Genomic DNA, 27,649 nt, shown 5'->3' on the forward strand with positions numbered 1-27,649 from the left:
GCATGAGAGTATACCCAAGTCACCATTACTGCTTTATGGGCAAAGACAGCTCATAGCGGAGTACGAGATGCCCGAATAGGCCAAAAGCTGGGCCCTACGTTTGGTAACTTTGGGGCATGGGCGTCTCAGACTACCCGACCGACGGGGAGGTCGTCTGATCCTTCCCTCTAGGCTGGTTAATATTTGAATCACCTCGCTGACTTATATCAGTCACTCATATCCCAAGTCTTCCGTCAATACCATCACATAGCTGAATGACAGCATGTAAGCATCATCTTTCGATATCCCAACGTGATGCGTGTTCATGTATCGATTTCACATTCGCTATTCGTCCTAACACTTCTCCCCAGTGTCCCCATACACAGCTTCTCCCCAGGATTTCTGAGCGTCTCGGTCATTTCGTTCGCCCCAGGACTAGAGAAACCTTAATACACTTTCCCAGCTGCTCATATGCCACGTTAATTTCCGCACCAATTTCCCCCTGGCACTTTTTGTTTGACTTCAACTACAATTCTCGCCGTTCCGTAAGTTTCTCCTGTTGGTGCCGTAACTGACTAACATCCGCTGGTTTCTTCATCACCCCGGCTGCCTCCCCCATCTTTGCAATTGTCTCTTTGATGAACTTCATATGGGCGCTAATTCCCGTGCGTTTCTTCTTATGACCCTTCACCTGCTTCACTATCACTGTACTTATTCCCTTTCTCTTGTCATCCATACATCTCTCCGCCCTCTCCACGGACAGATGTTCGGCCGTCCCCACCGCCATCGACGAAGATACTGTCTGGCGTCAAATCACCGTACGTAAAGGTGAGCAGTTCCGAATCCGGTATCAATCTCACCAGTCCGCGATTCCTATGGACTTCGGGATGTGGAGGATTTGCAAGATCTAGAAAGCCATCGCCTCTGGGATGTTGTTGTATCGAGTGCTCTAGCCTTGTTTCTCCGTGACGATATACTTGTCGCTAATCACTAAGCGGAGCAGTACGTCTCTAGTTTGCTGTAATGCTGCAGGACTTTCTCTCACTTGCAGAGGATCCATAATGACTTCTGCAATAGCGTGTATTTCCTGTTTGGTTTTTTGGGGGGATCCCGTAGACAGCCACAAGCTGTGGCAGTTTTCCGACGTTATTTTTTCCCTCTTCATTATTTCCCTCATTGTTTTTATCATAGTTCTGCTCAATCTCATCCCCCCTTCGAAGATTATGGTTGATCATTCGGGCAACAGTGGGCGAGGTGGCCGGCAACCCTGTTAAAAAGACTATGATCAACGACGAGCAGGCTCGCAACAACTTCGATTTAGAGGTAGACTCAGACTAATACTAAGTTGACTTCGCATTCGAGAGGTTGCTGCAAGTCGCAGTGGAGTCCAAACTAGATATGTTTCGATAGCCTCTCAAGGTTGCAACGTCTATGCTACAGCGCGATAGCTATATGGCTAATTATTCTAGTTCAGTGCCGTGTTCCATGGTGACGTTATTCCGTCTTATGTTCCTCGTTGGCAATTCTCGAGAGCTCAAGTTCGCAAAGGCTGTCAAAGGAGATTGAGGCGGTCACGACATGGGAGCGCATCAGTCTTGCGTTCAAGGTTGGTATATTACTAGGACGTACTTGTCGCACCATGTTATTGAACAAGGATGAGTAGGTCTAGTTCATGATATAATTAGAGTATGGAGATAGCAAATAAGGCGCAGTCACAAACAATGTACGTTGATATCTCGAAGTAGAGAGGGGACTCGAGACTGTAAATATCTACAATACTGGAACTGCATTAACGACGAAATAACAAGTAGTGACTTAAATGGAAGTCACAAGCTTATTAGTACATAGGCCGGAAGCAGGATCCAGAAAAGGATCTCTGTGCGGTTGTTCCTGTTTTTGCCAGTGGCGAGTTTAGCCGAGTGGTCAAAATCGTCTCCATGACTGTGCAGCACCAGTGTCAGAGAACAGAATGCCATAGGCACCGGTGGGACACCGGTGGGGCTCTGGTGTAGGGACGTGTGAGTCACGACACGATATGGAAGTCTTGGTTTGCGGAACAATCGGAGAAACTAGTGCTCCGCGGCTCCGACGCCGGGTTCTAGCTATCTATGTAAGGGGCGGAGGCCCGGGAAGAAGATAGAGAGAGTAGAGATCAATGCATCATCGTGGGCACCCCTACCTGAGACCGCCAGTGACCGCCCGTGACCACCCGGTGCTACGTAGGAGGGACGCCCATTACTCCCCATCACTCTGTACTATTGCCTTCGGCCTAGCCGTACCCTGACAACCAGGCTCACCGTAGTCCAGGTTAAAAAAAGCAGCACCTCAGGTCCACTCACCACTATGGAAGTTGCTGAGGGGTTTCATTCTCTTGGTGGTAAGGAAGTTTTCCCCAATGGTTAACATTACCATATTCACGTGAGTTAGGATTTGGCCAATATGTAGTGTTGTAACGAGTGAATATAGTAATGTGTAAAGTAATCTGCATAAGCCAACCCTGGATTTTTATATCCTGTCTGTACACGCCGAATCCCCAAATCTTACTCCCCTGTCTATGCCTTAACCCCTTTGAATACCCCTTTGAATACCCCCTTGCCTCTAGCTCGCGATATACAACCCCTTTCTCGCTCCGAAACCTAAGACAGGTTACTGATAACAAAATCCGGCTCTCCGCGATAAAACTGCGCAAATGAAGCCCCATACTGCTCAACAGGGAACTCGCTAGCCGGGAACTCCTTCCACCCAGCTACCTTGCGTCCCGTCCCATCAGCGTAGGTGATGACAATCAGGTAGGGACCATTGCCGCCCGGCTGCGAGGGCTCGTGGTGAAACTGCCATTCTACGGACGGGTCGTCGCAGGGCTGGAAGGGGACGTCGGGGAGGTTGGTCACGGAGGTGGTGTCGTGGTAGGAGCATTGTGTGTTCAGGATACCCGGGATGTCGAGGGTGTAGGAGATGCTGGGGCGGTTATGTTAGTTTCAGGGTTCCTATATGGGGAGAGAGGGAGGCTTACTATGCGGCGGTGCCGTGCGGGGTGGTGTTCGCGCTGAAGCCGGTGACGTCGAATTCAGTTGCCTGGCGCTGCTCAACGGGAGCGGCCGAGATGGCAGTGAGGAGGAGGGTGGAAATTGCTGCGAAGGACTTCATCCTGGATGGTGTTGATGGCTTTGGTTGGGGGTTTTAGGTGTTTCTTGTGCTTAGTTGAAGTAGATCTATCTAATGTGTTGACTGAGATGATGCCGAGAATGAACTTTCTATGCTGAAGCGACCTCAGCCATTTATACTCCCCAAACTCGCCTCACTACACATCGCAACATCGCACTATGCTTAGCACATCCTTGATCTATTTCGGTGCTTAGCTTATTTTTGGGGCTAACATTTGGTGCGTCCTAGTCGTCCACATTTTATCGTGCCAAGCCTGTCAGCTTCGTATCCAGACATCTGAGTGGTGGGTTTGGCTAACACGAGAACCTCAGCTCGAGCTAGCTATGGCCAATCGGGCCGTTTTAAGTTAGGTAAGAACGCCTCGTCCCAGACCAAAGGTGCTGCCATGAGCTAAGCCTCGTCTTCATGGGGTCTTTAGGAAACATGCCATCTAATTTGGTTGGTAATGGCGCGGTGGCCTCCGATGCAACAATCCATCCACTCGCCCAGAACTTCGTCATAAAAACAACGAAAAGCCTTACTAAGGCAGGCCATCACAAGACGAAAAAAATGCTGTATTACGACCGGCACCGTCGGGCTTCCTCTGTGAAAAGGTGTTATAAGCAGTGACCAATGCCCGCAGTGATGTTTGAACCCTGAGCAACTTGCCACGCAAGATGAATCAGCGGCATCTGTGATGAGGCACCAGGCGAGGTTTGGAAAAGAAGAAAACATGGAAAACATTGAGAAGTGTTTTGTTGTTGGGAAACCGTCTGCATCTGACGAGTACAAGCATATCTCGAAGTACCCCGAGCGCCGAAAAGCTGCGGCAACTAAAAGGGGCAGACCGGTCACGAATTTCAGAACTTGAGGAAGACAGTACCCTATATCTAGATCAAATCCCAGATGTTCATTTACTATGTCTCGATATTCGGGGCTTCAACTCTTTTGAGCAAGAAATTGTTTTGGATTCTAATACCCTGAGTGAGGAGATTCCTACTTGACAGAAACTCATTATTTACAAATTGGCCTTCGCGGGAAACTGGAGAGTTGGAGGAAACCCTGACCGAACTTATAGTCTCATATTTGAACACATAGACGGGGCTTGGCGTCGCCGACTGCCTAACGCACGCTCAGCCAACCAGCTTAACATGGTATAGTAAGGCCTCCCAAGCAGGGCCCGAAATTTCCTTGCGTAATATTGAAGTTGTACGTAGGGAGTAACATGGAATACGGGCAGAAATTGATGGAAGGCCAGATTTTCAGGGAAGATTGCTTGAAAGTCATGTCGCTCATCTGAGACATCCGATTGATAGGGGCTCTGTTTTCATTTTGGGTTCTATAGCCGGTCTACAACTTGTTTGGATGCAATCAGAGTATTTTTATTTATTTACTATCATGTTTTGCGTCGTAATACAAGATTTCCAAAGTCATATTTGGATGGAAAGAGGCAACACAGCAGTATATGGATCCCGTTGGTGCTGCTGCAGTCGGTTTGTGTACAGTACGATGCGTTGAGGCTCGAGGTTAAATAATCTACTGTGGTGCTGCCGGCAGAAGGGCGAATTACCTCTGAATATGTCTGGATAAAATCTGCTTATGTACTTAGATAATATATTGATATGTACTTTAGGACCTTGTAATTACTGCAATTGCCTCTGTGAACGGTGTCTGAAGTGTTCTAGACCCGTAAATCTCGTCATGTAGTTTCCTTCTCCTGCGCCCCCAGATTCACGCCTTCTGCTGCCCTGCCTATCGATTTCTCCGACTCGGCCATCTTCTCCTTTGGAGTATTCACCTGACTGCCCAGCTTGACGAAGGAGAAGACTAGCAACCCGGGGGCCTTGTCTAAGGGTTCTCGCAGCATTCCCAGCCTGAGCCCAGAGCAGCCAATCCACGTAAATAACAACAACAACACAGAATATAGACTAAGAGTTGACTGCACACGCGTGCGACACAATGAAATGCATATTCCATGGAACTAGGTGGTGCACTTGATATGCTTCTACTTCTGCGGGGGGTTGAGGATAATCGACACAACAAAACGCAACCTCGAGAGTCTGGTGACTGTGGTAGCTGGCATCTGGCATTAAGTGTCGTTGGCAGTATATCTCTCGCGGTCGAGGGAAATGAGCAAACGTACGATTTCACGTCTAAGAACGTGGAACCCCGTGCGCCGATGAGCGTATGGATCGAAAAGGCGATAGGCTGAACGGCAATGGTGGCGGTTCATCAAGAACCGTTAGGTGTGTGGCCACTGCAAATTCTGCCGACCGCTGGAGAAAGTGGTGGAAATATGTGACATGTTTCTCTTCTTTTGTTCTACTCTCCTACGGACAGACAGTCAGTGCTTTACTCGCACGTGGTTGTTTGCTCAGCTGATTGATGCTTACGCCATCAAAGGCAACTGTGTACTTGAGGATAGACATCACATAATTATACGTAAGTAGCGTCCAATGTCACAAGCTGTCGGCCATTTTTCCAGATCGGAGTCATGCAACGTCATACTCAACGAGCGGCCCTCTCATTGCTCAGGTTCGACCATAGCCTTGTGACACATTACTAAGCGATCTGCCGTCCATATGATCTTGGGGGCAAAATATGCGACTTTGAACGGCACTTCAGGGATCCCTCGGCATTCTGGCCCCTAAGACAGTTTTGACGTTGACTAGACTACCAGGCTAGCTGCGTCAAAGCTTATTTCAACGACACAACCAGCAACGCAGTCCCAAAGAAGAAGGAGATCGAGACGGTAGAGGGTATGATTGGATGAAGCTGATAAAATCGTGCCACACGCTTGACGGACAAGCGGGAAGAAACGCATGGGTTGGGACGGCGCCAGATCCGCGTATTTGGAATGAATCGCACCTAGCAGTTGCTGGTCAACAATGCAACTACAGCCCCACCCAGGCATGTTCGAACTTCAATATCAGATACACGGCGCGAAGAGGGTAGCGTGCAACTGTTCCGTACACATGGTTGATTGCTTTCTGCTTGGCCAAGACTATCATCCCGCCAGGTGAATCTGGCTGGAAATATTCGGAAGTGCGGGCAAGAGCTGAACGGGTCTTGGCTTTGTGTGCCTCCTCCCCAGATAACTTGCTACAGTTCACTGCGAAGGCGCCAATGGCCGGTTACGTTATCTGGTTGATACATGTACTCCCCAGCGTCAGGCAGCAACGCGACTGCCGAAAAGAAGTGGGTAAATAATACTCAACTGGGCCAAATAAGCTTTTCTGCAAGATTAAATGCCAAAGCGAGTGATAACGAAAAGAATCCAGATGCCGGGAGCAGACGGTGGGCAAACCATAATTGATTGTGCATTAGCGCAGGGCCCGAAAGTCCACTATTGAACGTTGGGACCCGTTGGGAAGTGTGTATGCTGAACGTCGCCCGTTACCACTGCCGTGGATGATGCCGAAACCTACATGTCTATAGTGAAGCTAGGAGAAGGGAACGGAAATGGAAATGTGGGATGATATGATGACGACTTTGGTCATGAGTCAACTAAGTTACATTGGCGGCTGCTCTTGCTTGTCGGTGACCCAGACGACCAGCCCTTTCTGTTTGTAATCCGGCGTGGCGCTGATTCGCTGTAATCAACGAATTTCCGGTTCATCCGAACGCGGGCATCCCAACCGATCTTCACACCATCGTCTGATCACGCATGCATCCTAATCTTGTGCTGCCAAGCTCGCTGTCCAGTTGTACGCCATGAACCCAGCGCATGCAGAATTCAAGTGGGAGGCGATTTTCGTTGAAACCTGAAATCCAACGTTCCCCCTCCGCGTAACAACTACCACTCTTCCAGCAAACCGCAACGCCTGAGAACCCCGCCCACCCATCTCATCTAGCAGTTCATCGTCGCCTCGTCACACGTCAGTAACATGGCCACCACCGCCACAACGTCGCCATCCCAAGATGTATCGGCATTACCTGCACACCAGCCCGGTATTGATAGTCCTCGTTCTAGCAACACGAGCGGCAGCAGTACGACCAAGGTAGCGCTCTCCCCCAATCTTGAGAAGTCACTCTGCAAAGGCCATCACGACCCCTCGCACGTGGATCGCTCCGTGTCGCCTAAGCGATGGAAGACGTTTCGCGATTCGTTCAAGCACCTTTATGGCCTGAAGCCCGAGGAAATCGACGACTTCATGGCGTCTTATGTGATCTACAACCTAGACTGGGAAAACGAGAAAGAGATGATCGCTGCGTTAGGACCAAACTACGAGAAACGCGTGGGTGAATGCCTGAAAGCCTACTACGGCACGCTCAACCACTTGTGAGTACCGCTGGTGCCCAGGGTTTAGATGTCGTAGGCATCGTCGTCCTGTCTTCGAATGAGCCCCTGAGCATCATCCTCCTTTCAAAATAGGTACCTGGCGTACTGACCATTGGCAGATGCGCGCTGGGAGACGTTGAAAAGATGTACATCCCACCGCTGATGGACAAGAAGGCGTCTGTCCTAGATAACCAGCTACTCAACGAAGAGTCGATAGCCAGGGAGATCGGACTCAAGGCTGGCGACAAGGTACTAGACTTGGGCTGCGGTCGAGGTCGCGTGGCCGCGCACATGTCGAGTTTTACCGGGGCGCAAGTGACCGGTCTCAACATTGACCCAAATCAAATCGCCCAAGCACGCGAGTTCAACCAGAAACTAGGTCTCCAGAACGAATTTGTGGAGGGTGACCAGAACGACCTGCCCCTACCATTCGCAGACTCGTCGTTTGACGCCTTCTACGAAATCCAAGCCCTGAGTCTCTGCAAAGACCCGCACGCCCTCTTCAAGGACATATTCCGAGTTCTGAAGCCGGGCGCCAAGTTCCTGCTGCTGGACTGGGTCAGCCTCCCCGCTTACGATCCCGCGAATCATCCCGAGCATGCGGAGCTTATGCGCCGCGTCAAGCCGCTCATCGGAGCTGTGGGGACGCCGACGCCTGCCAGCTTCGAATCAGCGCTGACCAGTGCTGGGTTTAAAGTCACGCTCTCCGACAACCCCAGCATCGATGGCCTGCAAGCCCCGCTGATCGACAAGGTCGACATTTATTTCCGGTCTATCCGCCAGCTCATCCATCTGGGTGTCAAGCTGCGGGTGCTGCCGCGCCATTTCAAAACCCTCATGGATCGCTTGTGTTTGGATGGGCAGGCTTTCGTCAAGATGGACAATATGCGATTGATAACGACGACGTATCGCATTGTTGCTGAGAAGCCGGTGGGGACGGCTGTCGCGCAGAGTGCGTCATAGGATTGAATCTTGACAGGGCGGTATTGTTTATTTTATTTTATTTTGCATCAGCCACTTGTGGCGCTTAGGAAGAAGGAATTTTGAGCGGCGCCCCCCCCCCCCCCCCCTGTATTTCTTAGATTTTGCTTCTCACGCCTGCTGCGGATTACCCCAGTCATCATTCACAGGGGCGCTTGATACCTCGCTGGAGTCTGATGGCTTCCGCGTGTTTGTTTTCAGTTCAGACACCACCACATAATGGAGAATAATGCGATTTGGAGACGAACCATGTTGGTGGCTGTATGATTTGTGCATGTCAGTTTGGTACACTCTTCTCGGACGAGTGTACGGTCCAGAATTCGCCGGACTCCCCAGGCCAATGGGTCTTCCGCTATGCGAACGAGAGGTACAGAGAGGATCTCGTGAACCCACAGAGCCATGGGCGGCCACGTATTTCGATTATGGTGTGGGGAATGATCTGGTTAAGGGACGATGAAGGGGGGGCATCGAAGTTGGTCTTCTGCGACGGCGGTCCGGACTCTCCGCGCTACGGAGTGTCCTCACAGTCTTATTGCAATACGCAGAGGTGGCTAGAGGATCACGGTATCTGGACGATCAAGTGGCCCGCTCATAGCCCCGATTTGAACCCCACTGAACATGTATGGAAAGCTTTAAAGGCCAAAATACATGAAATAGAGCCCAATTTCTCCGAATTAAAGGCTAATATCCCTCACGAGGCCTGGGCTAGGCTAGTGATCGAGGATGCGTGGTCACAGGTCGATTTAACGTACGTACGCGGTCTTATGAAGTCCCTTCCACGACGGCTTGCAGCGGTAAGAAAAGCAAGGGCCTGGTATTCGCAATATTAAATAAGAGACGATTTGCAAGTTATAGATTAGAATTTAAGCGTAAATTGGCTGAGAAATTCATCTTTGAAGTTGTTAAATATTTCATGTTGTAGGTGCTTAATTGTCGGTGTCCGGAGACTTTTTCGGGTTTATTGTAGCAAGCACATAGATTCTGCAATGAGATAATGGACTTTGACTGCATTGAGTGGTTCTCATATCAGCCTGTCCATGCCACAAATATGACGACCATATTTGCAACACCATGCTAAAGATTACGGGTGTTTGTAGGAGAGCGATCTGCAATGTTGGACGCTTGTGGATGAGGCACACTGCGTTCATCGCACTGTCGAGGAAACGACTGCGAGTCGGGCGCCATGGTCAAGTCGTTACTACCACAATTCGTTCGGCGACTCGGTCTTCCCAGTGGCGTGTCGGTCCTTGTAATGTGATGAACCCTTCCAGGTTACTCAGAAAGGCAGTTGACAAAAGAAAGTCCTGTACATAACTTCATTGCTCCATACCCTATTAGCTGTCTGCTAACTACCTCAACTCCAATGATCAGTCGGAACACTATTCATGACAAATGCGACCAAAGCAGCAACTCAATCGGTATATCCACCCTCAACTCCTCTTCCGAAGCCACATAGCTGCCATCCCTGAATGTCCCTGCCTTACAAAACTCATATGTGTACGGTTCCTGGACACCTTTGTTTGTGTTGTTCATATTGTTGGGAAGAACAAACACATGGCACTATTCCTGAACGCCCTGGCTTTAGTTCTTCATCATGTTATGAAGAACTCGTCTCAAAACTCCTGGACACCTTACTTGCCTTCTTTTCGTGTCGATGGTGTTGTACAGAATGCAAGATCCCATTCCTGAACACCCTTCTTTGTCATTCCCATCACTTCGTCAAGTGACAATCTGACAATCTTCTGGAAATATTGCTTTTCCGCCATCTCCATCACGGCATCCACAGCCCATATTACAGCTCCCTGACACCCTTCTTCGCCTGCTCCATCGCGACCTCAAGGTAATGGACAACATTGTATAAATATTGAGCCTTCGCCAACGACTCGTCCGTATCGCCCTGTGCTTTGATCTTAGCCACAAGCACCGATCGGACCTTTCCAATCTCATCGTCGACACCTCCAAGGAACTGCTTCGCGTCTCGGCACTTGAGGTACTCGAGGTGCTCGCTTCCCACCGGGAGGGCAATCTCGATTGTGTTGGATCGCGGTGCGGCTGCGGGTGCGTACTCCAGCCTGAAGCTGTTCATCTGCTCGCGGATGCTGTTCAGAATCGCGTCGTTTCTAGAGGCCTCTCGTGCCTCTGTGGATGCCTTGACCGTTTCTTGCATTTGTCGGAGTTCCTCCTGGAGGGTCTTGATGGTGGCTTCCTGGTTGGCCAGTCTGATCGCGGTTGAATCTTGGTCGGGGCTGAGAGGAATGGCGGCCGTTTCTCTGTTGTTGTTTCCGCTGCTGCTTCCTGGCTCGCTGGATTCGCGCTTGACCAATGCCATGTTGTTCGAGCCCATCGACGCGTTTTCAGGATCATTGTGGCGCTGCTCCGGGGTACGAACGATTCGTCGTTTGACTCGAGACGGCTGTTCCTTCTGTACTTCGCGGGGAGCCTTCCGTTTGTTGAATACGTGCATTATCTGCAGATCCTCTCCTTTATTGCCGACAAGGGCGTCCATCCCAGTGCTAGAAGAGGCATTGCGACCATTGCCAGAGGAAGAATGGATTTCACTGCTAGAAGGAGCATCCATGCCACCGCGGGAAGGAGCGTTGTTTGCATTACCATGTGGAGCGCTCGTCCCTTGGCCGTGAGCAGCGCCGAACGCATAGAAGCTGGCCATGTTGCCATTGGGATTCGGGGGCATGCTATACGTGCGATGGTAACCACCGTAGGTTCTATTTCCGTGGCGGACATTGCTTGCGTTGCCCCGAAGATGGTTCAGCATATTACCCTGAGTAGTGTTGATCGTGTGGTAATTAGTCGTACCGCCGAATAGATCGCTAGCTGCGTTGTTGGGGCCGCCGTTGGTTCCATCCATACCGGGAGCATTGCTCACATTTTCGTAAGGACCGATGATCCCATTATTCGGAGGAGCGCTGTTTTTCGCATTGACGTAATTGAAATTGCCGTAGAGAGCTTTGTTCGCCATGGCGTAGGGTGTATTGGTCCTGGCGCCGCGAGATGGGTTCTCGAGCTTGACACTATGGTTGTTTCCATCGATTGAAGGTGCATTAGTCGAATTTCCAAAGGAGGTAATGGCTGGATTGCCGGATGAAACGAATATTGCATCGGCAGAAGGAGCAGTGTTTGCATTAGCGGAAGCAGCCTTGTCTGCGCTCACCGTCAACCGTGCCTTCTCGGCGTTGAGTACCTCTGACAGTTTCAATGGCCAACTGTGCATCAGTTCCTGCCAGGTTCGACCCACGGGAACTTCACCAGGAAACAGTTTGCTTCGGATGAACTTGTCGGCTAGAAGCGCATGCGGGGTGGTTGGTAGCGCCTTGTTGGGTCGCTGGTCAAGCAAGGCCAGCCGCGCATGTTCAATGTCGGCAGCCATTTGATTTCCCGGACTGTCGAAACCGTGTTTCTTGCGGAGGTAGTCGCGACGTCCCTCGCTGAATTTCTCGACAACATCCTCAATAGTATAGACGGGATTCTCTACCTTGGGGAAGTCGACAATGCTTTCCAGAAGCGTCCAGAAGTTGGGTCTAAGCCAGAACGCGGCGAAGAAAACGGTGGCCTCCAATAAGACACGCAGGTGAACCTGGTAGCGCTGCTCGCTCGATTGGCTTCGCGAGTAGCGGTTGTGCAACAGAAACTTACGGATCATGTGGTGGTGACCGTCGTCCAAGACGAACCCCGCGAGTTCAGAAGCCATGGTCGTGTGGACTCCGGGGGTGGTGTTGTGATGGCGAAGAAATTCAGCGAAAATTCAGTGACGATGGAATTCACGATACGACGCGTCCTTCGCAAATACCGCTATCGCTATTCAGTCTACGGGTAACTACTTGGGCAACCACGCTAGCTGGTTCCCTTTGGGACACCACGGGGGACCGTGCGCTAGCAGTAAAATGCCATTGTCGTTGAATAGGGCTTTGGCAGCTAGCTACCCTGCATCTCGAAAGCTGCATTCCAAGGAGACATTGTGCGTTTGTGTATGTACCAACATGTCCAAGCTCCACAGCAGTAGTTTAGGAATAGCCATAGGAACGGGAGTGCAAGGCGACCACTATTGTATTAATGACACTCTGAACCCCTATTCCTATCCGTACTTTTAGTATATAGGAATACGTACACCAGTTTACCCCTTCTTGTCTGTCATGAAGTAGTGACAGCACATCAATCACCTTTGGAAGCCTTGGTACGGAAGTCTTGGAACCTCGTTGAAAGTAACTTGGAAAACGGTAAACGGTATGTGATCAGCTGCTTTGTGGAAATGCAGCTCTAGTTACTCACTGTGTCGACATATGTGCAATCTTTGGTTACTTGAATACTGTTTAATGACCAGCCTGTTATCAGGATTCTCAAGCTGAAGACAGCTTAAAGTACTCACATGGTGACACAACATGGAAAATAAAGACAGAGAGAGACACGGGAGGGAGAGGGAAACAAAAGTGGCTTTATGGAAGCTAGAAGCTGTTTCTATCAGAATGTCTACATGCGGGAAGAGGCATGGCGAGATGAATAAGTATAATTCTTCTAACATGACGCTTCTTGCAGCACTCTGGAGTGGTATCGTTGGTAGAAGCTTAGGTTCTTCAACATGCTGTTCTTTCTTACCAATACTCGAATAGTAGTCCTCGGATGCCCGCGGAATGCAATCAGCACTCTGCGTATTATTGTTGTGTGGTAGTTGAATAAGATGCATACGACTCGCAAGAACCCATCAATTATTAATCCAAGGCTCCTCCGTTGAACTACAGTTACATTGTCTCGAGGCCCATCTACGCACTGTCCTGTGGCTAAATATATCGTGGGGGACGGACGATAGCAGGGGGTCCTCCGTGGGACAAGGATTCCCTTTCGGCATATACGAACTCAACTAGACACCTACCTTAAACAGACACTTGCTCCGTGTCGTTGCTGGCTCTAAATTCGTCTCTGGAACGGTCAATGGAAGCCTGTCCGGGTTAAGCTTAAATTGTTGTACAAGCGAATAGTTTTTCCCCTTGCGTATTATCACGTTGCAAGGGTCTATGGCAAAGGACGTGCCGATACGATTCGAGGATCGTCCCAAAACCCCACATTCCCCGGGGCAATCTTCCATAAGCAGACTCCGTGTTCCATCGTGCCAGGGCGAGCCATCGTCAAACGGAAGGTGCCAAGCAGAATTTCTCGTGTTCACATACTTGATAATCACAATCGCATGATCAATCGCATTATTCCCTTTGCCTTTTTTCATGTTGGTCTACTTAAATATGCACATGTTCATGATGATGTTTCCTGCTGCTGTCTCCGGTTGGTACGGGTCACTTTCGAGTCTTCCGCCGCCATGAAGTTCTCTCAAGTAGCCTTTCCCTTGCTCGGGGTCTTCGCCTCCTGTGTAGGCGCACTCTCAGACGCATCCATCGTCTCGGGCGCCTACATCGTTGAACTCAATGGCGAGGACGATGCCAGCTCGTTGTATGACGAGCTCCGTGCCAACGCCATCGAAGTCCAGCACCGCAAGAACCTCAACTACAAACTCTTCAAGGGCGCTTCCTTCCGTGTATCCAATGTGACCGAGTCGGAAGCCGAGGCGATCAAGAACCAGATCTTCGGCAAGTCTCAAGTCAAGAATATCTGGCCCGTCCGGAAGATCCAGTTTCCCCAACCGACGCCCATATCCACCGGCGGCAACAGCACATCCGCAGCAGCAGCGGCGAATGCTTTCTTGAAGCGCCAAACCAACGAAAATGACACCTTCACCCCGCACGTCATGACCCAAGTCAACAAGCTGCGTGCCGAGGGCATCACAGGCAAGGGCATCAAAATCGGTGTTGTCGACACGGGCGTCGACTATACGCACCCGGCCCTGGGTGGTTGTTTCGGCCCCGGCTGCGCCATCTCATACGGCTACGATCTCACAGGCGACGACTACGTCTCGGACACGGACGAGCCCATCCCGGACCCGGACCCCTTGGACACGTGCCAGGGCCACGGAACGCACGTAACGGGCATCATCATGGCCAACTCGAAGGAACTCGACTTCACGGGCGCGGCGCCCGACGTGACGCTGGGCATGTACAAGGTTAGTTCATGCGCCGGATACACGACCAACGATATTTTGATCCAGGCGTTTAACCAGGCGTTTGAGGAGGGGAGTGATGTTATCTCGTGCTCGGTGGGGGATGATTCCGGGTGGGCGACTGATGTTTGGGCCGAGGCGGCGTCGCGTATTGCGGATGCGGGTGTGGCTGTTGTGGTTGCGCTCGGGAACTCGGGGAGCCTGGGTATGTGGGCGGCGGCTTCTCCAGCTTCGGGGAGTAGTGTTGTGGCCGTCGGTTCCGTGGATAACACCGTCTTGCCTAGGATACTGGCGGGTGCGTCTTACTCGGTGGATGGAAACGATCCGGCTGCGTTTGGATGGTACAATGGATATCCCAGCCTCATCGATGCTGAAGTCACGTTTTCCTTGTGGTTGATGCCTAATGGCACAGCGTCGGCCGGTGCCTGCGAGCCGTTGTCTGATGATACACCCGACTTGTCGGACAGCCTTGTGTTGCTCAAGTTGTCTTTGGCCTGCCCTGCCGACCAGCAGGCTGCGAACATTGTTGCCAAAGGCGGACAGTACCTCATGTTCTACCCTGAGTTGCAGCAGTAAGTCAAACTCTTACTGGTGATGTTTTCGATAATCTGACATATCTGACCCCCATCTAGTGACTTCTCCAACATTTACATTTACACCGACGGCATCAAAGGCGCTGGCATACTCAGCCCCGCCCAAGGCCTTGCCTTTGTCGACCTCCTCTCCACCGGCGAGAATATCACCGTCACCCTCAAACCACCCAATGAATCAGACCCGTTCGTGGAAAACTTGAGCAACGGTCAAAACGCGGGCTACACCGCCGCGTCGAGCAGCTGGGGCCCGACGTGGGAAGTCGAAATTAAGCCCCAGTTCACCGCACCCGGCGGCATGATCCTGTCCACATACCCCATGAACATGGGCGGGTACGCCGTGCTGCCGGGTACTTCTATGGCGACGCCCCTCGTGGCGGCCGTGTTTGCCCTCGTCGGACAAGCCCGGGGCACGCTCGATGCCAAGGCCATCCGTGAGGTCATCTCAGCGACTGCCAAGCCCCTCGCGTGGAATGACGGCACGGCAGCGTTCGATCTCCCCGCGCCCGTGGCTCAGCAGGGCGCGGGAATGGTCCAGGCTTATGATGCCGCCCATGTTGTTGGCATCCCTAGCGTGAGCAGCTTTTCGTTCAATGACAGCGACCACTTTATCGCCAGCCGCTCCTTCAGCATCAAGAACACGGGCACCGAGGAAATCAGCTACGAGCTTGGCCACACCAAATCGACAACCGTCTACACCTTCGTCCCAGACGTCGCGCCCCTGACCCAAGCGCGGTTCCCGAGCCCCGTGGCCGACGACTGGGCCGAACTCACCTTCGCCGCAGACACCGTGACCATCCCCGCCGGCTCCACCGCCGAAATTTCATTCACTGTCGCTCCGCCATCCGGTCTGAATAGCACGCTATTGCCCGTCTACAGCGGTTACCTCACCCTAAACGGTACAAATGGCGAGACCCTCTCCCTCCCTTACCTCGGCGTACTAGGCAGCCTGCACGACACACCCGTCCTGCAGGGCGGTGACAACAGCGGGGTATACCTCAGCTCCACCGTGACCCATTTCAATATCCCCGTAGCGGCCAATATCACGTTTTCCATTCCGCGTCTGGGGTCGAACTCCACAGCTACTGACACCGTCTGGCCTAAGCTGCTCATCATACCAACGGTCGGCACGAAGTTTCTGCGTGTTGATGTTGTGCCTTTGAGTAAGACAAGTCTGCCGACCACTAAGTGGTTGGGGTATGAGACGGTGGGGCAATTACCCGGCTCGCCGCGGACATATGTGGCGAGAACGGGGGGCACGTATACGTGGGGAGGATGGCTGGCGGATGGGACGGTTGTTGACGAAGGGGGTTACGTGCTTGTTACAAGTGCGTTGAAGATATTGGGGGATGAAGAGAAGGAGACAGATTGGGATGTGGTGGAGACGGTGCCGTTTTTTTTGAAGTATGTGTAGATAGCGATGGAATGTGAGGTGAGGTGAGTTGTGGTGTGGAGTGGAATGGGGGATACGTAATGAATAATAATGCCTTGCTAGGACGAATAGCGCTTTCCTGTGTGAACATTTTTGTCTACCTTTCTGCGATAACAGATAACACACCCTATTGCAGTAATATCTGGAACACTTACTCATGACTGGTTTGACTGATGCTACCTCCCAACTTTCAATGCCCGGCAATCAGTTGTGCTATTCCTATAGGTATGTTTCCGTTCAATTTCTCTACAACATCATGACATGAACAAGTGCTAAGTTCTCACCCCAGGCCTCAACCGGAGTCTGTGGTGAGGGAACTTGAAACAATATGACCGCGAACAGACCAGTCGGCCCATTCGTGCCCAGTATCACCAGCCTATCCCTGACGGTCTTGGAACAGGGGACGAATGCGAGTCCGAGGTAATTCTTTTGCTTTGCTTTTTCTCTTGCTGAGATAGGGTTTGTCCGGCGTATCTTGTTCTTTGACTGAATCCTCCGTCCGTCTCAATGTTAAACAATCTCAACTATGCTGCGCCACCTGTCAATCCCGAGCTCTACTAATGAGACTCGACCTACCTGTGTGTCATCTGCTCACTCATGCAATGATCTTAACAGATTCAAGTGAAATGAGATGGTCGACCTGATGGTGATCAAAGCATGCATCGTGGTAATTCATTCCATCAACATGACAGATACTGTCAATGCTTGAATCGCGCTTTGACCCAGGGCTGCAGCCCGTTAAGGAAGGATGTATCAAATGCAAGACTACTGCAGGGCTAGGGAACCTTGGTGCTGGGATTGCATTTGTCACTAACTTTTCCCATATATGTTTGGTCAATCTCGGAAACAAATATATATGAAAGGTACCCCTATCCCAGCAACGACACGTGAATTATTTAAGCTTGTTTGTCCTACGACTTTGACATGTCGAAACCGCTTGGAACTGCTTTTGGCCCCCATCCAATGTCGCTACTTCAGTCTCACATCCATCGATCGTGAGCTTCCAGTTATACTCAAGAGCACCCTATACCACGCCAGCTTGTGCTCGCTTGATCGCTCCACGACACGGATGCGGATGACGGATCTATAGCAGTATCCGGAAAAAAACCAAACACAATGACGTCCCAACATCCCTCCTGGCCCCACCCCGTTCCAGTTGACCCCCAAACCCGCGAAGCCCTCGCAGCAATAGCGCACACCCGCGCCGCGCTCTCCCTCTTCCCCTCCTGGCCACGGCACCACAATCAATACTCAGCCCTAAACACACAGCACAATGACCCTACCAGTCAATACCAACAACCCTCAGTCCACCACCCGGCCTTTCCCACACGACAACTCTGCTGCCAGCGTTGCAGGCGCTCAGACGGGCTTACGCAAATGCCTGACCCGACGCAGCAGAAGCGCGTTTATTTTAAATGTGCTATTTGCAGTAACACGGCGGCGGGCAAGAGTAGTTTCGTGTGCTGGGCGGATGGTAATGGGGTTTACAAAGAGAATCCGGTTTGTGACTGTGGGGACTCGGATGGAGATGGGGGGCCGAGGGCTCGGGAGGAGTGGGAGGAGGAGGAGGAAGGGGTAGAAAATGGGGTAGAAGAAGGAAGAGGGGAAGTGGAGGCTTGTGTGGACGGTGTTGGCTGGGAGAGAAGTATAAAGACGACAGGGATAGGACTCGGGAAGAGGAAGAGATTGGTGTACAAGTGTGCGACGGGGTCGTGTGGGTTTAGGGCATCGGTGCCGCCGGAGATGGGGGACGCGACTGGGGCGGAGCGTAGAAAGGACAGTGGGGTTGGGATGTGACTCTGGGATGTGAGGGTACGCCGACTCAGAACGATGAAGACATGTTAGACGACGTGATGATTGGATTTGCTTTAAACATTCAATTGGCTTAGCGGCCAGTGGCAGTCCCAAGGACTTGAACACGACAATGCAACTTGGTTACAGTGTAGCGGATGAAAATATGTTCATAGGGGCGATGTAAATAGGTTAGGGTTTCACAAATACACTGAGCCCACGTACATAGGTGATAACGAGACGATCACAGCTTTTCAGCACCCATCTATTTCGTAGGAACTACATGTTTGCACAATGGTAGACTTACACAGTGGGGTACATTACGTGCGTACAGAAAGGTATTGGGGTTTTATCTTTTGTTATCTGCATGATCTTAGTTGTTTAGCAGGATTATCTCTAAGCATTTGTACCAACGTGTTAGTCAGGATGGAGACTTCACCTTCCAGCGTTCGCCAAACCTCGTGGGTCACACCCCCTTCCGTTCGGGTCTTTTGATACTCACCATGTAAGAGATATCGGCGTAGTATCAGAACTGCAGAAAAAGTCACATCTCGGTTAGATGCCACAGGAGTATGCGATCGTAGGTGCGGGAACGTTTCCGTGTCGGAAAAAGCGACATCCGTGTTGCTGGGTGACTGAACGCTGCCAGCTGTTCCATTCGCTGACAAACAGCCACGTGTGCTTGGATCGCCATTCTTGTGCTGATCTTCAAGCAAGAAGTCCTGTGCCAATCCTAACTTTATTTGAGAATGTTCGCCGGAACCTGAGTCTTCTCGTCTGTGGAACTGCCCCAAATCCTGTCCCTCGTCTCGTTGACGCCCCCAATCTTGCGAGGTTACGCTCCTCAACGTTCAAGAATGGCCTTTTAGCGTTCCTTCCATTCGGTTCAGTATGGCGAATATCATGCATGAGAACGCCCAGACTTTGATGAGTATACTGGCTGATCTTCTGGGACCGCCGAGTAATCTGAAGGAAGGCCGCGTGATGGCGTATTGCCAATGGGATTTGAGACACCAAAGTCAACGATGGAAATCTTGGGTACAAGGAGCTTTGCGATGCCCTCGGGATCGACAGGTTGTATGAGATGTGAAACATGCTTTAGTCTCTGGTCTGGATGTCGCGGGATTGCATTGTAACGGATCGAGTTCTCAAAATCGAGCAAGTCCCTTACCTTCAAGACCGTTGCACTGTAGCAATATGTTGTGTATGTGTAAATCTGGATATATTTCGCGTTATTCGTGGCAGAAACAGAAATTGGAACACACAGACTTACTGCTACGTCATATTCTTCGCTTGTATAAAAATTCTCAAGACCTCTGACAACTTGCAGACACGTGGTTGTGTAGATGTTTGGATGGTCTCTTTCAAACAGAAATATTTGGTCGTTATATTCTCTCTTGCTTTGGTTCTCAAACCGCAGGCCAAGAAACACCTTCATCAGGTACAAATGACGCCCATTAAAAATCTGGATATAGGAATACTCTAACTGGACAACTATGTAGTTCTAGAGGAAACCTTCTAGTATTCCTATACGACAACCAAGGCCATCGTGTCCAGTCCTCAGACGCAAACGGCATCACGAAAGATGTACAAATAGACACCGACTCTTATTTTGCAGCCGACTTCCAAGCTATCGGCGCAAAATAATACTGCACGAACCACTTGTACACCGTCGACAATGAGAATGACATGGGACGTCTTGCTAATTTCAGGGACACGCCCGGAGTCTCAAAAGCTTCCAGGCATAAAAACCCGACATGGAGCGCTCAATAAATCGGACGAACTTCACAGAGTTCATCTATGGCTACAGGCCCTGGAAACTCGCAGTCAAAAAGGATTGATTTCTATTGCCTCATCATCATGTAATTCAGTATTCGGAAAGGACACTCTACCTCTGAAACTTGAGCCTTGTCAAGCAGTTGCGGCCATCTCTCAATGAATTTAACTTGCGTCCGTGGAACATAACTCAACTCAGTCCCCATGGTCTCCCCACCACTCACGCAAGTCATCCGCCCTCCACTTCGTAGCCCATCCCGATTCACGCTCAATCATGTCTAGTAAGTCAAGAATAAATCCATGCTCCGCGGGGCTACTAAAAAGCCTGCCAGCAATCCACAACGGCTGCAGAGCATTGGTCCAGGATCCGTGGTGGTGGTTCGACGCCGATATCCCTACAATCTGCCGCGCATGCCACAGGATCGATCTCGGCTTGGTTGGTAATAGAATGTGTGCCGGTTTATGCTGGAGCATCAACAATGTGGCCGTGTGGTAAAGCTGGTTCCCCGAGATGGCAGATGGGCTGCTGTACAAGATGGTGGGAAACGGGTGGTTGGAGTTCAAGCGGTGGGTTAGGACGGGGTACATTTCGCCGGGTCGTTTCATAAACCACTCATCCAGCAGATGCCAAAGCTGCTGCCAGTCTCGAGAAAACGAGTCGTTGGTCGATTCTGATTGAGCGAAGACGCTGGTGTTCGCGGGAAGAGAAGGGACCGAAGAGAGCAGTGTCACGACATGGGCAGTCAGGAAGACGGCTTGGCACGCATGCGACTCGTATGTACAGGAGCTTACCTGGAAGATGCGGATCGCAGACTCGAGATCGGGTGCAGGAACCCAGGCGGAGACGGGGATTAATGTTTTCGAGGATGATATCAAACCTCCGCAAATATCCATCCGGGCGAAACACCAGAAGAGGGACTGTTCGATCCCTCCGGAAAAGCCGTTGATGGCCACGGTCTGTAAGAGGGTTGCGCATCCGTCGAGATGGCGCTGCCAAGCTTTCGGGGAGCAGCTGAGCATCTCCAGCACACAGAGGACAACGCACGATGCGATGACCGAAATGCTTCGGCTACCAAGACATGGCAGGAGGTAGTGAATGGCTTGCTGATAAAGTGCTAGGCTTCCCGTTGGTGATCCGTTGGGGTCTTTTTTCCTCTCGAGCTGCCGCGCGGAAACTGCTAAGATGGAATACTTGAGATGCAGGTTAGATCTGGATAATATCGGGAGGGTATTCCTAAAGTGCTTCTCGCGATCAAACTTGTCAAGCTAAAGTAAGGTTCAGCCGTATTCTACAAGCAAACAGTCGTGCACAACTACTCACCCATGGTGAAAGTTCCTCAACCCAATTCTTCCACAACAGATATTCCTGTTCGTTGGTGAGACCTGTATCATCTCCATCGACTGCTTGATCTTGATCTGAGCTGCGGCTCGCCCCGGGCGTATGGAACCGCGAATGTTCGGCATCCGGCGTGCATACTCTTGAAGGGCCACAGGACCTGCTTTCCTGGAACAGATGATGCCGCAAGGTAGACTGGAGCTGTAGGTAAATCGACCCGGGAGAAAATATGCCAGACGACATGGACGCTTCCTCGTCTTGGGTCAATATCATGTTGATCGGAATAGACAGGCGTCCGGGCTCGACGCCGCCTGCTTGGGATTCCATTGACCGTGGCTCTGTTTGGCGCAGATATAACAGATTCGCAGCGGCATCGTTTTGCTGCTGGGAATTGGATGTGCCGTAGTACAGCATGCTCTTACCGTCAGATGGTAATAGCCCCTGCTCAGCTTGGGAATAGCTGTGCCGGCTAGCATCTTCATAAGACATCCACGTTACTTCCGACCGAGTCGGGGAAGATTGACCGCTGGGTGAAGCAACAGACTGGATATCCGATGCCGGCAGAGCGGCCCCAGTACTATTCCGCATCAAGGACTGGGGGTGGCTCGTCTGACTCCCGCTTTTGGTCAGACTCTGGGTTGAGTCGTCATTGTCACCATTAGCTCCAGAGTCTGCGGCCCTGCCCTCGTATTCTCGAATAACGGACTCGGTCACATCGAGAATTTCAAAACATCTAGGCGGTTCCTCCAATCTATCTTTTCCCTTGACACTGCCAGGAGATCCACTGCACTGGGAACCTTCTAAGGTTGCAGGAGGTCTGAATGAAATGCCCGATGCCCATGTACAAGCAGTTCTGGCTTTATTGCAGCGCAAACAAGCAGGTTTGGTCTCGTCACCTTCGTCATATAAGCTTGGATTGATATCCGAGAACGAGCAGCGGACTCACACTTTCTCCTCTTCCTCCGACATTCTAAACAGCCACTGCAAGAAGTCAGAAACTGATACGACCATGTCGAAATCAAACACAAGCATTGCTACTTACCTGCGCGTTCTTTTTTGCCGACCTTCACTGTCTGGCATTTGAATTGAGCATAACTTCCAGTGCAGAAGTAATGATGCCGACATATCTCTTCCCAGATTCCTGCGACTCATGTTTTCTGGAGAAGGTGGTGCAGGTCATCATCAGTGGTCGCTCTTTCCATCAGGAATTGTGGGGCGCCAAAGACACAGTGTGGAAATAGAGTTGATACCGTCACTCACATATTGTTTTAGATCGATTTCAGGTCGCAGCTCCCTGTCCATCGTCGGACCGGCCTCTCGCCGAGCGAGCGTAAACTGACCAGGTACAAGAACGCTCTAACTAGGTACAAAACCTAAGGTATTAGCAAAAGTTCACCAGGTACTAAAAATATAACGCGCTCCGAGGTGTAATATATATTATTATTATTATTAAATAATAATATTAAATACGCCGTAGGTGTTAACCCTCGGTACCTCTACAAGTACTCCCTTAAGGGGCTATAGATGATATAGCGGGCCCTTAAGCCGCGTCGGGCGGTTATACAGGTAAACTTGTAGCCAAACGACTACTAAACCTCCTGTCCCTCCCTAAGTCTGTGCTACAACCCCTGCCTGAACTACCGATAAGTGTGGTAACGTGGCACTTAAATTCGTCCTCAGGGGTGGGATGCTGCTGATGTGCAGAAGATGCTCGACTATTTTTTTTGTCGCGACAAGTCGTAGTATCTGCTAATTGGGGTTCTCGTCGAGCGTATACATCTCAACCATACGCTCAAGTGGATAGACCGTAACGTGGTCTAGACGCTCGCAAGAATCGCGGCGAGAGGGCGTGCTGCGCGCCTTCTATCGTGAGGGGACGGGTTCGCCGACGAGCGTTATCGGATAGGCGAGGTCCGATAAGGGGCCGGATTAACGATTCGAATTCTGGACCGGCTGTCGAGTTATATTCCGCCGACGTAGTGCTTGACGGTCGACTGGCTAGGATGCTCGTAATCCTAAACTGCACCAATCTCCCTATTATCGCTAGGTAGGCGAAGTGTCAGGGTACGGCTAGGCCGAAGGCAATAGTACAGAGTGATGGGGAGTAACGGGCGTCCCTCCTACGTAGCACCGGGTGGTCACTGGCGGTCTCAGGTAGGGGTGCCCACGGTGATGCATTGATCTCTGCCCTCTCTATCTTCCTCCGTCTCGACTCCTTACTTATAGCCAGCCGAGGTTCTCTCTTGGATTCTGGATGTTTGCTTCCGTATGTCTGTGTTCCTCCGACTTCGGCCAATATCTTGGACAGCGGCTCCTTATCTGCAACCAAGCGATTCCCTATCCGCTGCAAACGGCTTCAACGGCTCTCATTCGCCACAAGCGGCTCTCTAGCCGCCACAAACGGCTTCCTACCTGGTGGAAGCCGGCCCGCCTCGGATGACACTTGTGGCTCTGACAACTCCTTCCCTATCCTACTTCGAGATGGTCCTTATATAGATAGCTAGGCCGCCGCTTGGACCCGGCATAACAGCAGGGTCGGCGATGCCAAGGATCTTGACTCTCGTCATCCCAAAGCTTCACATAGATTGTAATCATGATTCGGGAGTCTTTTGTCCGAAACACCCCTCCGGCGGCCCGCCGGTGTCCTGCGTTCAGTGTCCTGACACCCACTGGTGCCTATGGCATTCTGTTCTCTGACACGACGACCCCCCCTGACAAGGCCCTGCCCTCAGGGCCTCAACGCTCATCCCGTAGAACACCGGCCCTTCCTATTCCCACATCCTCCGATGCCGCGCCGGTGCCCTCCGGTGTATACCCCGTAACTCTTCACGCGCAACAGCGTATACACTTGTGGCCTAACCACAGTGCTCCGCGCTGTCACCCGCACACACACGTCATGACATCGGTCCAGCCATTGCTCGAAAACCTTTGCCTGACAATCGCTCACGACAACGTATACACTTGTGGCCTAACCACAGTGCTCCGCGCTGTCACCCGCCTTCCGAAGCTATAGGTGCCTACCGGAACAGCACCGGTGGCCCTACGCTCCCAATCGTCGGAACATTGGCCCAGTAAAACGCTCGCAAGCCAATGTTCGACACACACGCGCAACAGCGTATACACTGGTGGCCCAACCACAGTGCTTCGCGCTGTCGCTCGCTCTCACACGTCACAGCATCGGTCCAGCCATTGCTCGAAAACCTTTGCCTGACAATCGCTCACGACAACGTATACACCTGTGGCCTAACCCCAGTGCTTCGCGCTGTCGCCCGCTCTCACACGTCACAGCATCGGTCCAGCCATTGCTCGAAAACCTTTGCCTGACAATCGCTCACGACAACGTATACACCTGTGGCCTAACCACAGTGCTTCGCGCTGTCGCCCGCTCTCACACGTCACAGCATCGGTCCAGCCATTGCTCGAAAACCTTTGCCTGACAATCGCTCACGACAACGTATACACCTGTGGCCTAACCACAGTGCTTCGCGCTGTCGCCCGCTCTCACACGTCACAGCATCGGTCCAGCCATTGCTCGAAAACCTTTGCCTGACAGTCGCGCACGACAACGTATACACTTGTGGCCTAACCACAGTGCTTCCCGCCATCTTCTGCCATAGAGACCCTGCTTGTTACCGGCTTCCCAACGGTGTACCGTTGCCCTCGTAGTTATGTAGATGTGATAATAGGTGACTTACCTGTGATCTTTGTTCCGTTCATGCCCCCTCCCTGAGTGCCGCTCCTGAGGCACTGGTGCTAACCTGTTCTACTCCTAGGTGGCAGGTGGTGTTGTTTCTGTGCTCTCATAGCCCCATAGAGGGCAATAGTTCCTCTTACGGTCAATGAGGACTTGTTTGGCCGGCGTGCCCTTGATACAACTATTGCAGTCCGAGTTGTCACCCGGTGATACGTCGTGCCACCGAGTCTTCGTATTCTTTTCGTAGCTCTCGTGACAAGTGTCGTTGCGGCTCCCACGTATCTTCTGACTCGTCGTAGCCCTTCCACCGGACTAAGTATCGCCTGCTCTTCAGCGGTCCCTTGTGTGCTACAATGTGATCGACCTCGTATTCTAAGGTGTCGTCGCTTTCCACTGGTATCACCTGGTGCTCAACCGGTTTTCCTTTGTAGGGCTCGAGCTGTGACGGGGAGAAGACGTTATGGATGCGGTAACTCTGTGGTAGATCCAGCTCATAGGCTCTCCCACCGTTGATCACCCGGTGCACCTTGAATGGACCTAGGAACTTGTCCGACAGCTTCTTACACGGTCTGCGCTGCCTCACGTTCTTCGTCGATAGCATCACCAGGTCCCCTACGGTGAGGGACATGGTCTCTCGTCGCCTGTTATACCACTTCTCATAGTCCTTGTTCGTCCTCTCAAGGAGTTGTGCAATGGTATCCCTATGGCTCTGGAGCTCTTGGACCCTTTCATCCGCTGCAATAGCTCGGATCGGCCCAGTACCGTCCTTTTCGATATCATGTGGCCCCCTTGGCATATAGCCAAACAGCGCCTCTGCTGGTGCCATGTTGATGGCCGAATGCCACGCCACGTTGTACACGAACTGTGCCATCGGTAGTAGCGATGCCCAGTCATCTTGATCAAAATTACAGAACGCCCTCAGGAAGTTTTCCACGTTCTGATTCTGTCGCTCTGTCTGCCCGTCGGTCTGCGGGTGGTATGCGGTACTCAGCTTCCTCTTGATAGCCAGTAGGTGGCACACCGTTGCCCAGAACTTGCTTGTGAACAGGGAACCCCTATCGGATACCATAGTCACTGGGATCCCGAACACAGTGAAGACGTAGTGCACCAGCAGCATAGCGAGTCCATCAGCGGTAAGGCTCTTCTTCGTCGGTATATATAGTGCGTATTTCGTGAAGCGGTCCACTATTACCAAGAGGCTGTCCTTCATCTTCCCATTGGTGTCCTGCGAAGATGGAAGCCCTGTAATAAAGTCGAGAGAGATCTGCTCCCATGGTCGGTTTGGTACCGGCAGACTAGCTAGCTGCCCGTAGGGCAGATGGTGTCGCGCCTTTATTCGCTGGCAGACTGCACACCCCCTAACAAAGTCCTTCGCATCTCTTGTCAGCGATTTCCAAAAGTACGACCTACTGATTCTCTTGACTGTCTTAGTGACCCCCAGGTGGCCACTAGTCTGCTCGTTATGGAAGGCCATCAGTATCTCCCGCTGGATCGGATGGTTATCTGGTACGAAGACGCGGCCCTTATAGCAAAGCAGCCCGTCCTCCTGGTACCACGCACCCGGTACGCGGCTGAGCGACTTCCACGCTCCGCTACTGACGAATTCGTCTTCTGCCTGGGCTTTCCTGACATCTTCAAGTAATGTCGGAGCCAACTCTTCCGGCATAGGGACGCCAGCTGTAGCACCGCTTGCGCGCTGTGTCTCCATTACTCGCACTCTGATACTCCTAAATCGTTGTAGGAAGTCTGGCAAGAACGCTACTTGCGCCTCCTGTTTCTCACCCGCTGTCGCGCGGTGGTCAGGCCGTCTTGACAACCCATCGGCAGGATTCTTCGTGCCTGGTCGATATATGATCTCGAAGTCATAGTTCGCAAGGTCCTGTAGCCATCTACCTTGTCTAGCGCTGAGCTGCGGCTTACTGGCTAAGTAGCGGTGGTTCAAGTGATCCGTGAGAATCTCAATCGTCTGTTGACTGTACAGCAGATAGTGCCGCCATCGTTGTGTTGCCTCAATAATCGCGAGCAGCTCCGCATCGGGTGTCCCGTAGCGTAGCTCAGCACCTTTCAATTTCTTGGACATAAAAGCCACTGGGTGCCACCTGTCTCCGTGCAGCTGGCTAAGTACTGCGCCAATTGCGAAGTCTGATGCGTCAGTCTCTACACGTATAGGTAGTCCAGGCTCGAAATGCTTCAAGATAGGTGCTCGTGTGAAGGCCAGGCGTAGCTTGTAGAACGCCTCGTGTGCTACATTATCGAGCTGCAGCGCTCCAGATGATCCTCCCTTGAGTAGGTCTGTCAGGGGTGCTACTATCTTCGAGTAGTTCTTGATAAACCGGCGATAGAACCCAGTAAATCCGAGGAAAACCTGTATATCATGGATACTAGCCGGGGCTGGCCATTGCGCGATAGCATCCACCCTGTCGGTTTCCATGCGGATCCCCTCCGGTGACACCACGAACCCTAGGAACTCGACTTCTTGCGTGTGGAAGACGCATTTGTCTTGATTAGCGTACAGGCCAGCGGCGTCCAACCGGCGGAGGACCTCCCGGACATGCTCTGGGTGTGACTCCCTGTCCTTAGAGAATATAA

The 27,649-nt window shown here is 51.6% G+C and overlaps 7 protein-coding genes across 7 annotated transcripts; 3 read left to right on the top strand and 4 right to left on the bottom strand.

The window, feature by feature from the left end:
* Nucleotides 1-505: 505 nt before the first annotated feature.
* On the bottom strand, nt 506-1,214 carry BCR38DRAFT_408489 (uncharacterized protein; the record flags this gene model as incomplete). Its single annotated transcript, XM_040858272.1, has 3 exons — nt 506-670; nt 741-955; nt 1,025-1,214. 3 exons carry the CDS (start codon nt 1,212-1,214, stop codon nt 506-508), a joined length of 570 nt encoding a protein of 189 aa, XP_040717532.1.
* Nucleotides 1,215-2,615: 1,401 nt separating this feature from the next.
* On the bottom strand, nt 2,616-3,126 carry BCR38DRAFT_339024 (uncharacterized protein; the record flags this gene model as incomplete). Its single annotated transcript, XM_040855670.1, has 2 exons — nt 2,616-2,937; nt 2,993-3,126. The coding sequence occupies 2 exons, from the start codon at nt 3,124-3,126 to the stop codon at nt 2,616-2,618; spliced, it is 456 nt and encodes a 151-aa protein (XP_040717533.1).
* A 3,884-nt stretch (nt 3,127-7,010) lies between these two features.
* BCR38DRAFT_408491 (S-adenosyl-methionine-sterol-C methyltransferase) lies at nt 7,011-8,368 on the top strand (the record flags this gene model as incomplete). Its single annotated transcript, XM_040858273.1, has 2 exons — nt 7,011-7,405; nt 7,525-8,368. The coding sequence occupies 2 exons, from the start codon at nt 7,011-7,013 to the stop codon at nt 8,366-8,368; spliced, it is 1,239 nt and encodes a 412-aa protein (XP_040717534.1).
* A 1,339-nt stretch (nt 8,369-9,707) lies between these two features.
* BCR38DRAFT_430661 (uncharacterized protein) lies at nt 9,708-12,167 on the bottom strand. Its single transcript, XM_040860055.1, has one exon. It carries the CDS (start codon nt 12,090-12,092, stop codon nt 10,179-10,181), a length of 1,914 nt encoding a protein of 637 aa, XP_040717535.1. The 5' UTR covers nt 12,093-12,167; the 3' UTR covers nt 9,708-10,178.
* Nucleotides 12,168-13,706: 1,539 nt separating this feature from the next.
* BCR38DRAFT_339198 (peptidase S8/S53 domain-containing protein) lies at nt 13,707-16,445 on the top strand (the record flags this gene model as incomplete). Its single annotated transcript, XM_040855684.1, has 2 exons — nt 13,707-15,013; nt 15,074-16,445. 2 exons carry the CDS (start codon nt 13,707-13,709, stop codon nt 16,443-16,445), a joined length of 2,679 nt encoding a protein of 892 aa, XP_040717536.1.
* An 874-nt stretch (nt 16,446-17,319) lies between these two features.
* BCR38DRAFT_183241 (uncharacterized protein) lies at nt 17,320-18,495 on the top strand. The gene has a single exon (XM_040853953.1). The coding sequence runs from the start codon at nt 17,580-17,582 to the stop codon at nt 18,258-18,260; it is 681 nt and encodes a 226-aa protein (XP_040717537.1). The 5' UTR covers nt 17,320-17,579; the 3' UTR covers nt 18,261-18,495.
* Nucleotides 18,496-20,225: 1,730 nt separating this feature from the next.
* Nucleotides 20,226-22,446, bottom strand: BCR38DRAFT_484187 (uncharacterized protein; the record flags this gene model as incomplete). The annotated part of the gene is made up of 4 exons (XM_040863719.1): nt 20,226-21,296; nt 21,352-22,262; nt 22,313-22,347; nt 22,409-22,446. The coding sequence occupies 4 exons, from the start codon at nt 22,444-22,446 to the stop codon at nt 20,226-20,228; spliced, it is 2,055 nt and encodes a 684-aa protein (XP_040717538.1).
* Between the last annotated feature and the right edge of the window lie 5,203 nt (nt 22,447-27,649).

Source organism: Pseudomassariella vexata (genome assembly GCF_002105095.1).
Source record: "Pseudomassariella vexata strain CBS 129021 chromosome Unknown BCR38scaffold_5, whole genome shotgun sequence".
Lineage (NCBI taxonomy): Eukaryota > Fungi > Ascomycota > Sordariomycetes > Amphisphaeriales > Pseudomassariaceae > Pseudomassariella > Pseudomassariella vexata.

Coding starts and splice junctions, on each gene's coding strand:
- BCR38DRAFT_430661 (XM_040860055.1), bottom strand. CDS start 12,092: ATGGCTTCTGAACTCGCGGGGTTCGTCTTGGACGACGGTCACCACCAC.
- BCR38DRAFT_183241 (XM_040853953.1), top strand. CDS start 17,580: ATGACGTCCCAACATCCCTCCTGGCCCCACCCCGTTCCAGTTGACCCC.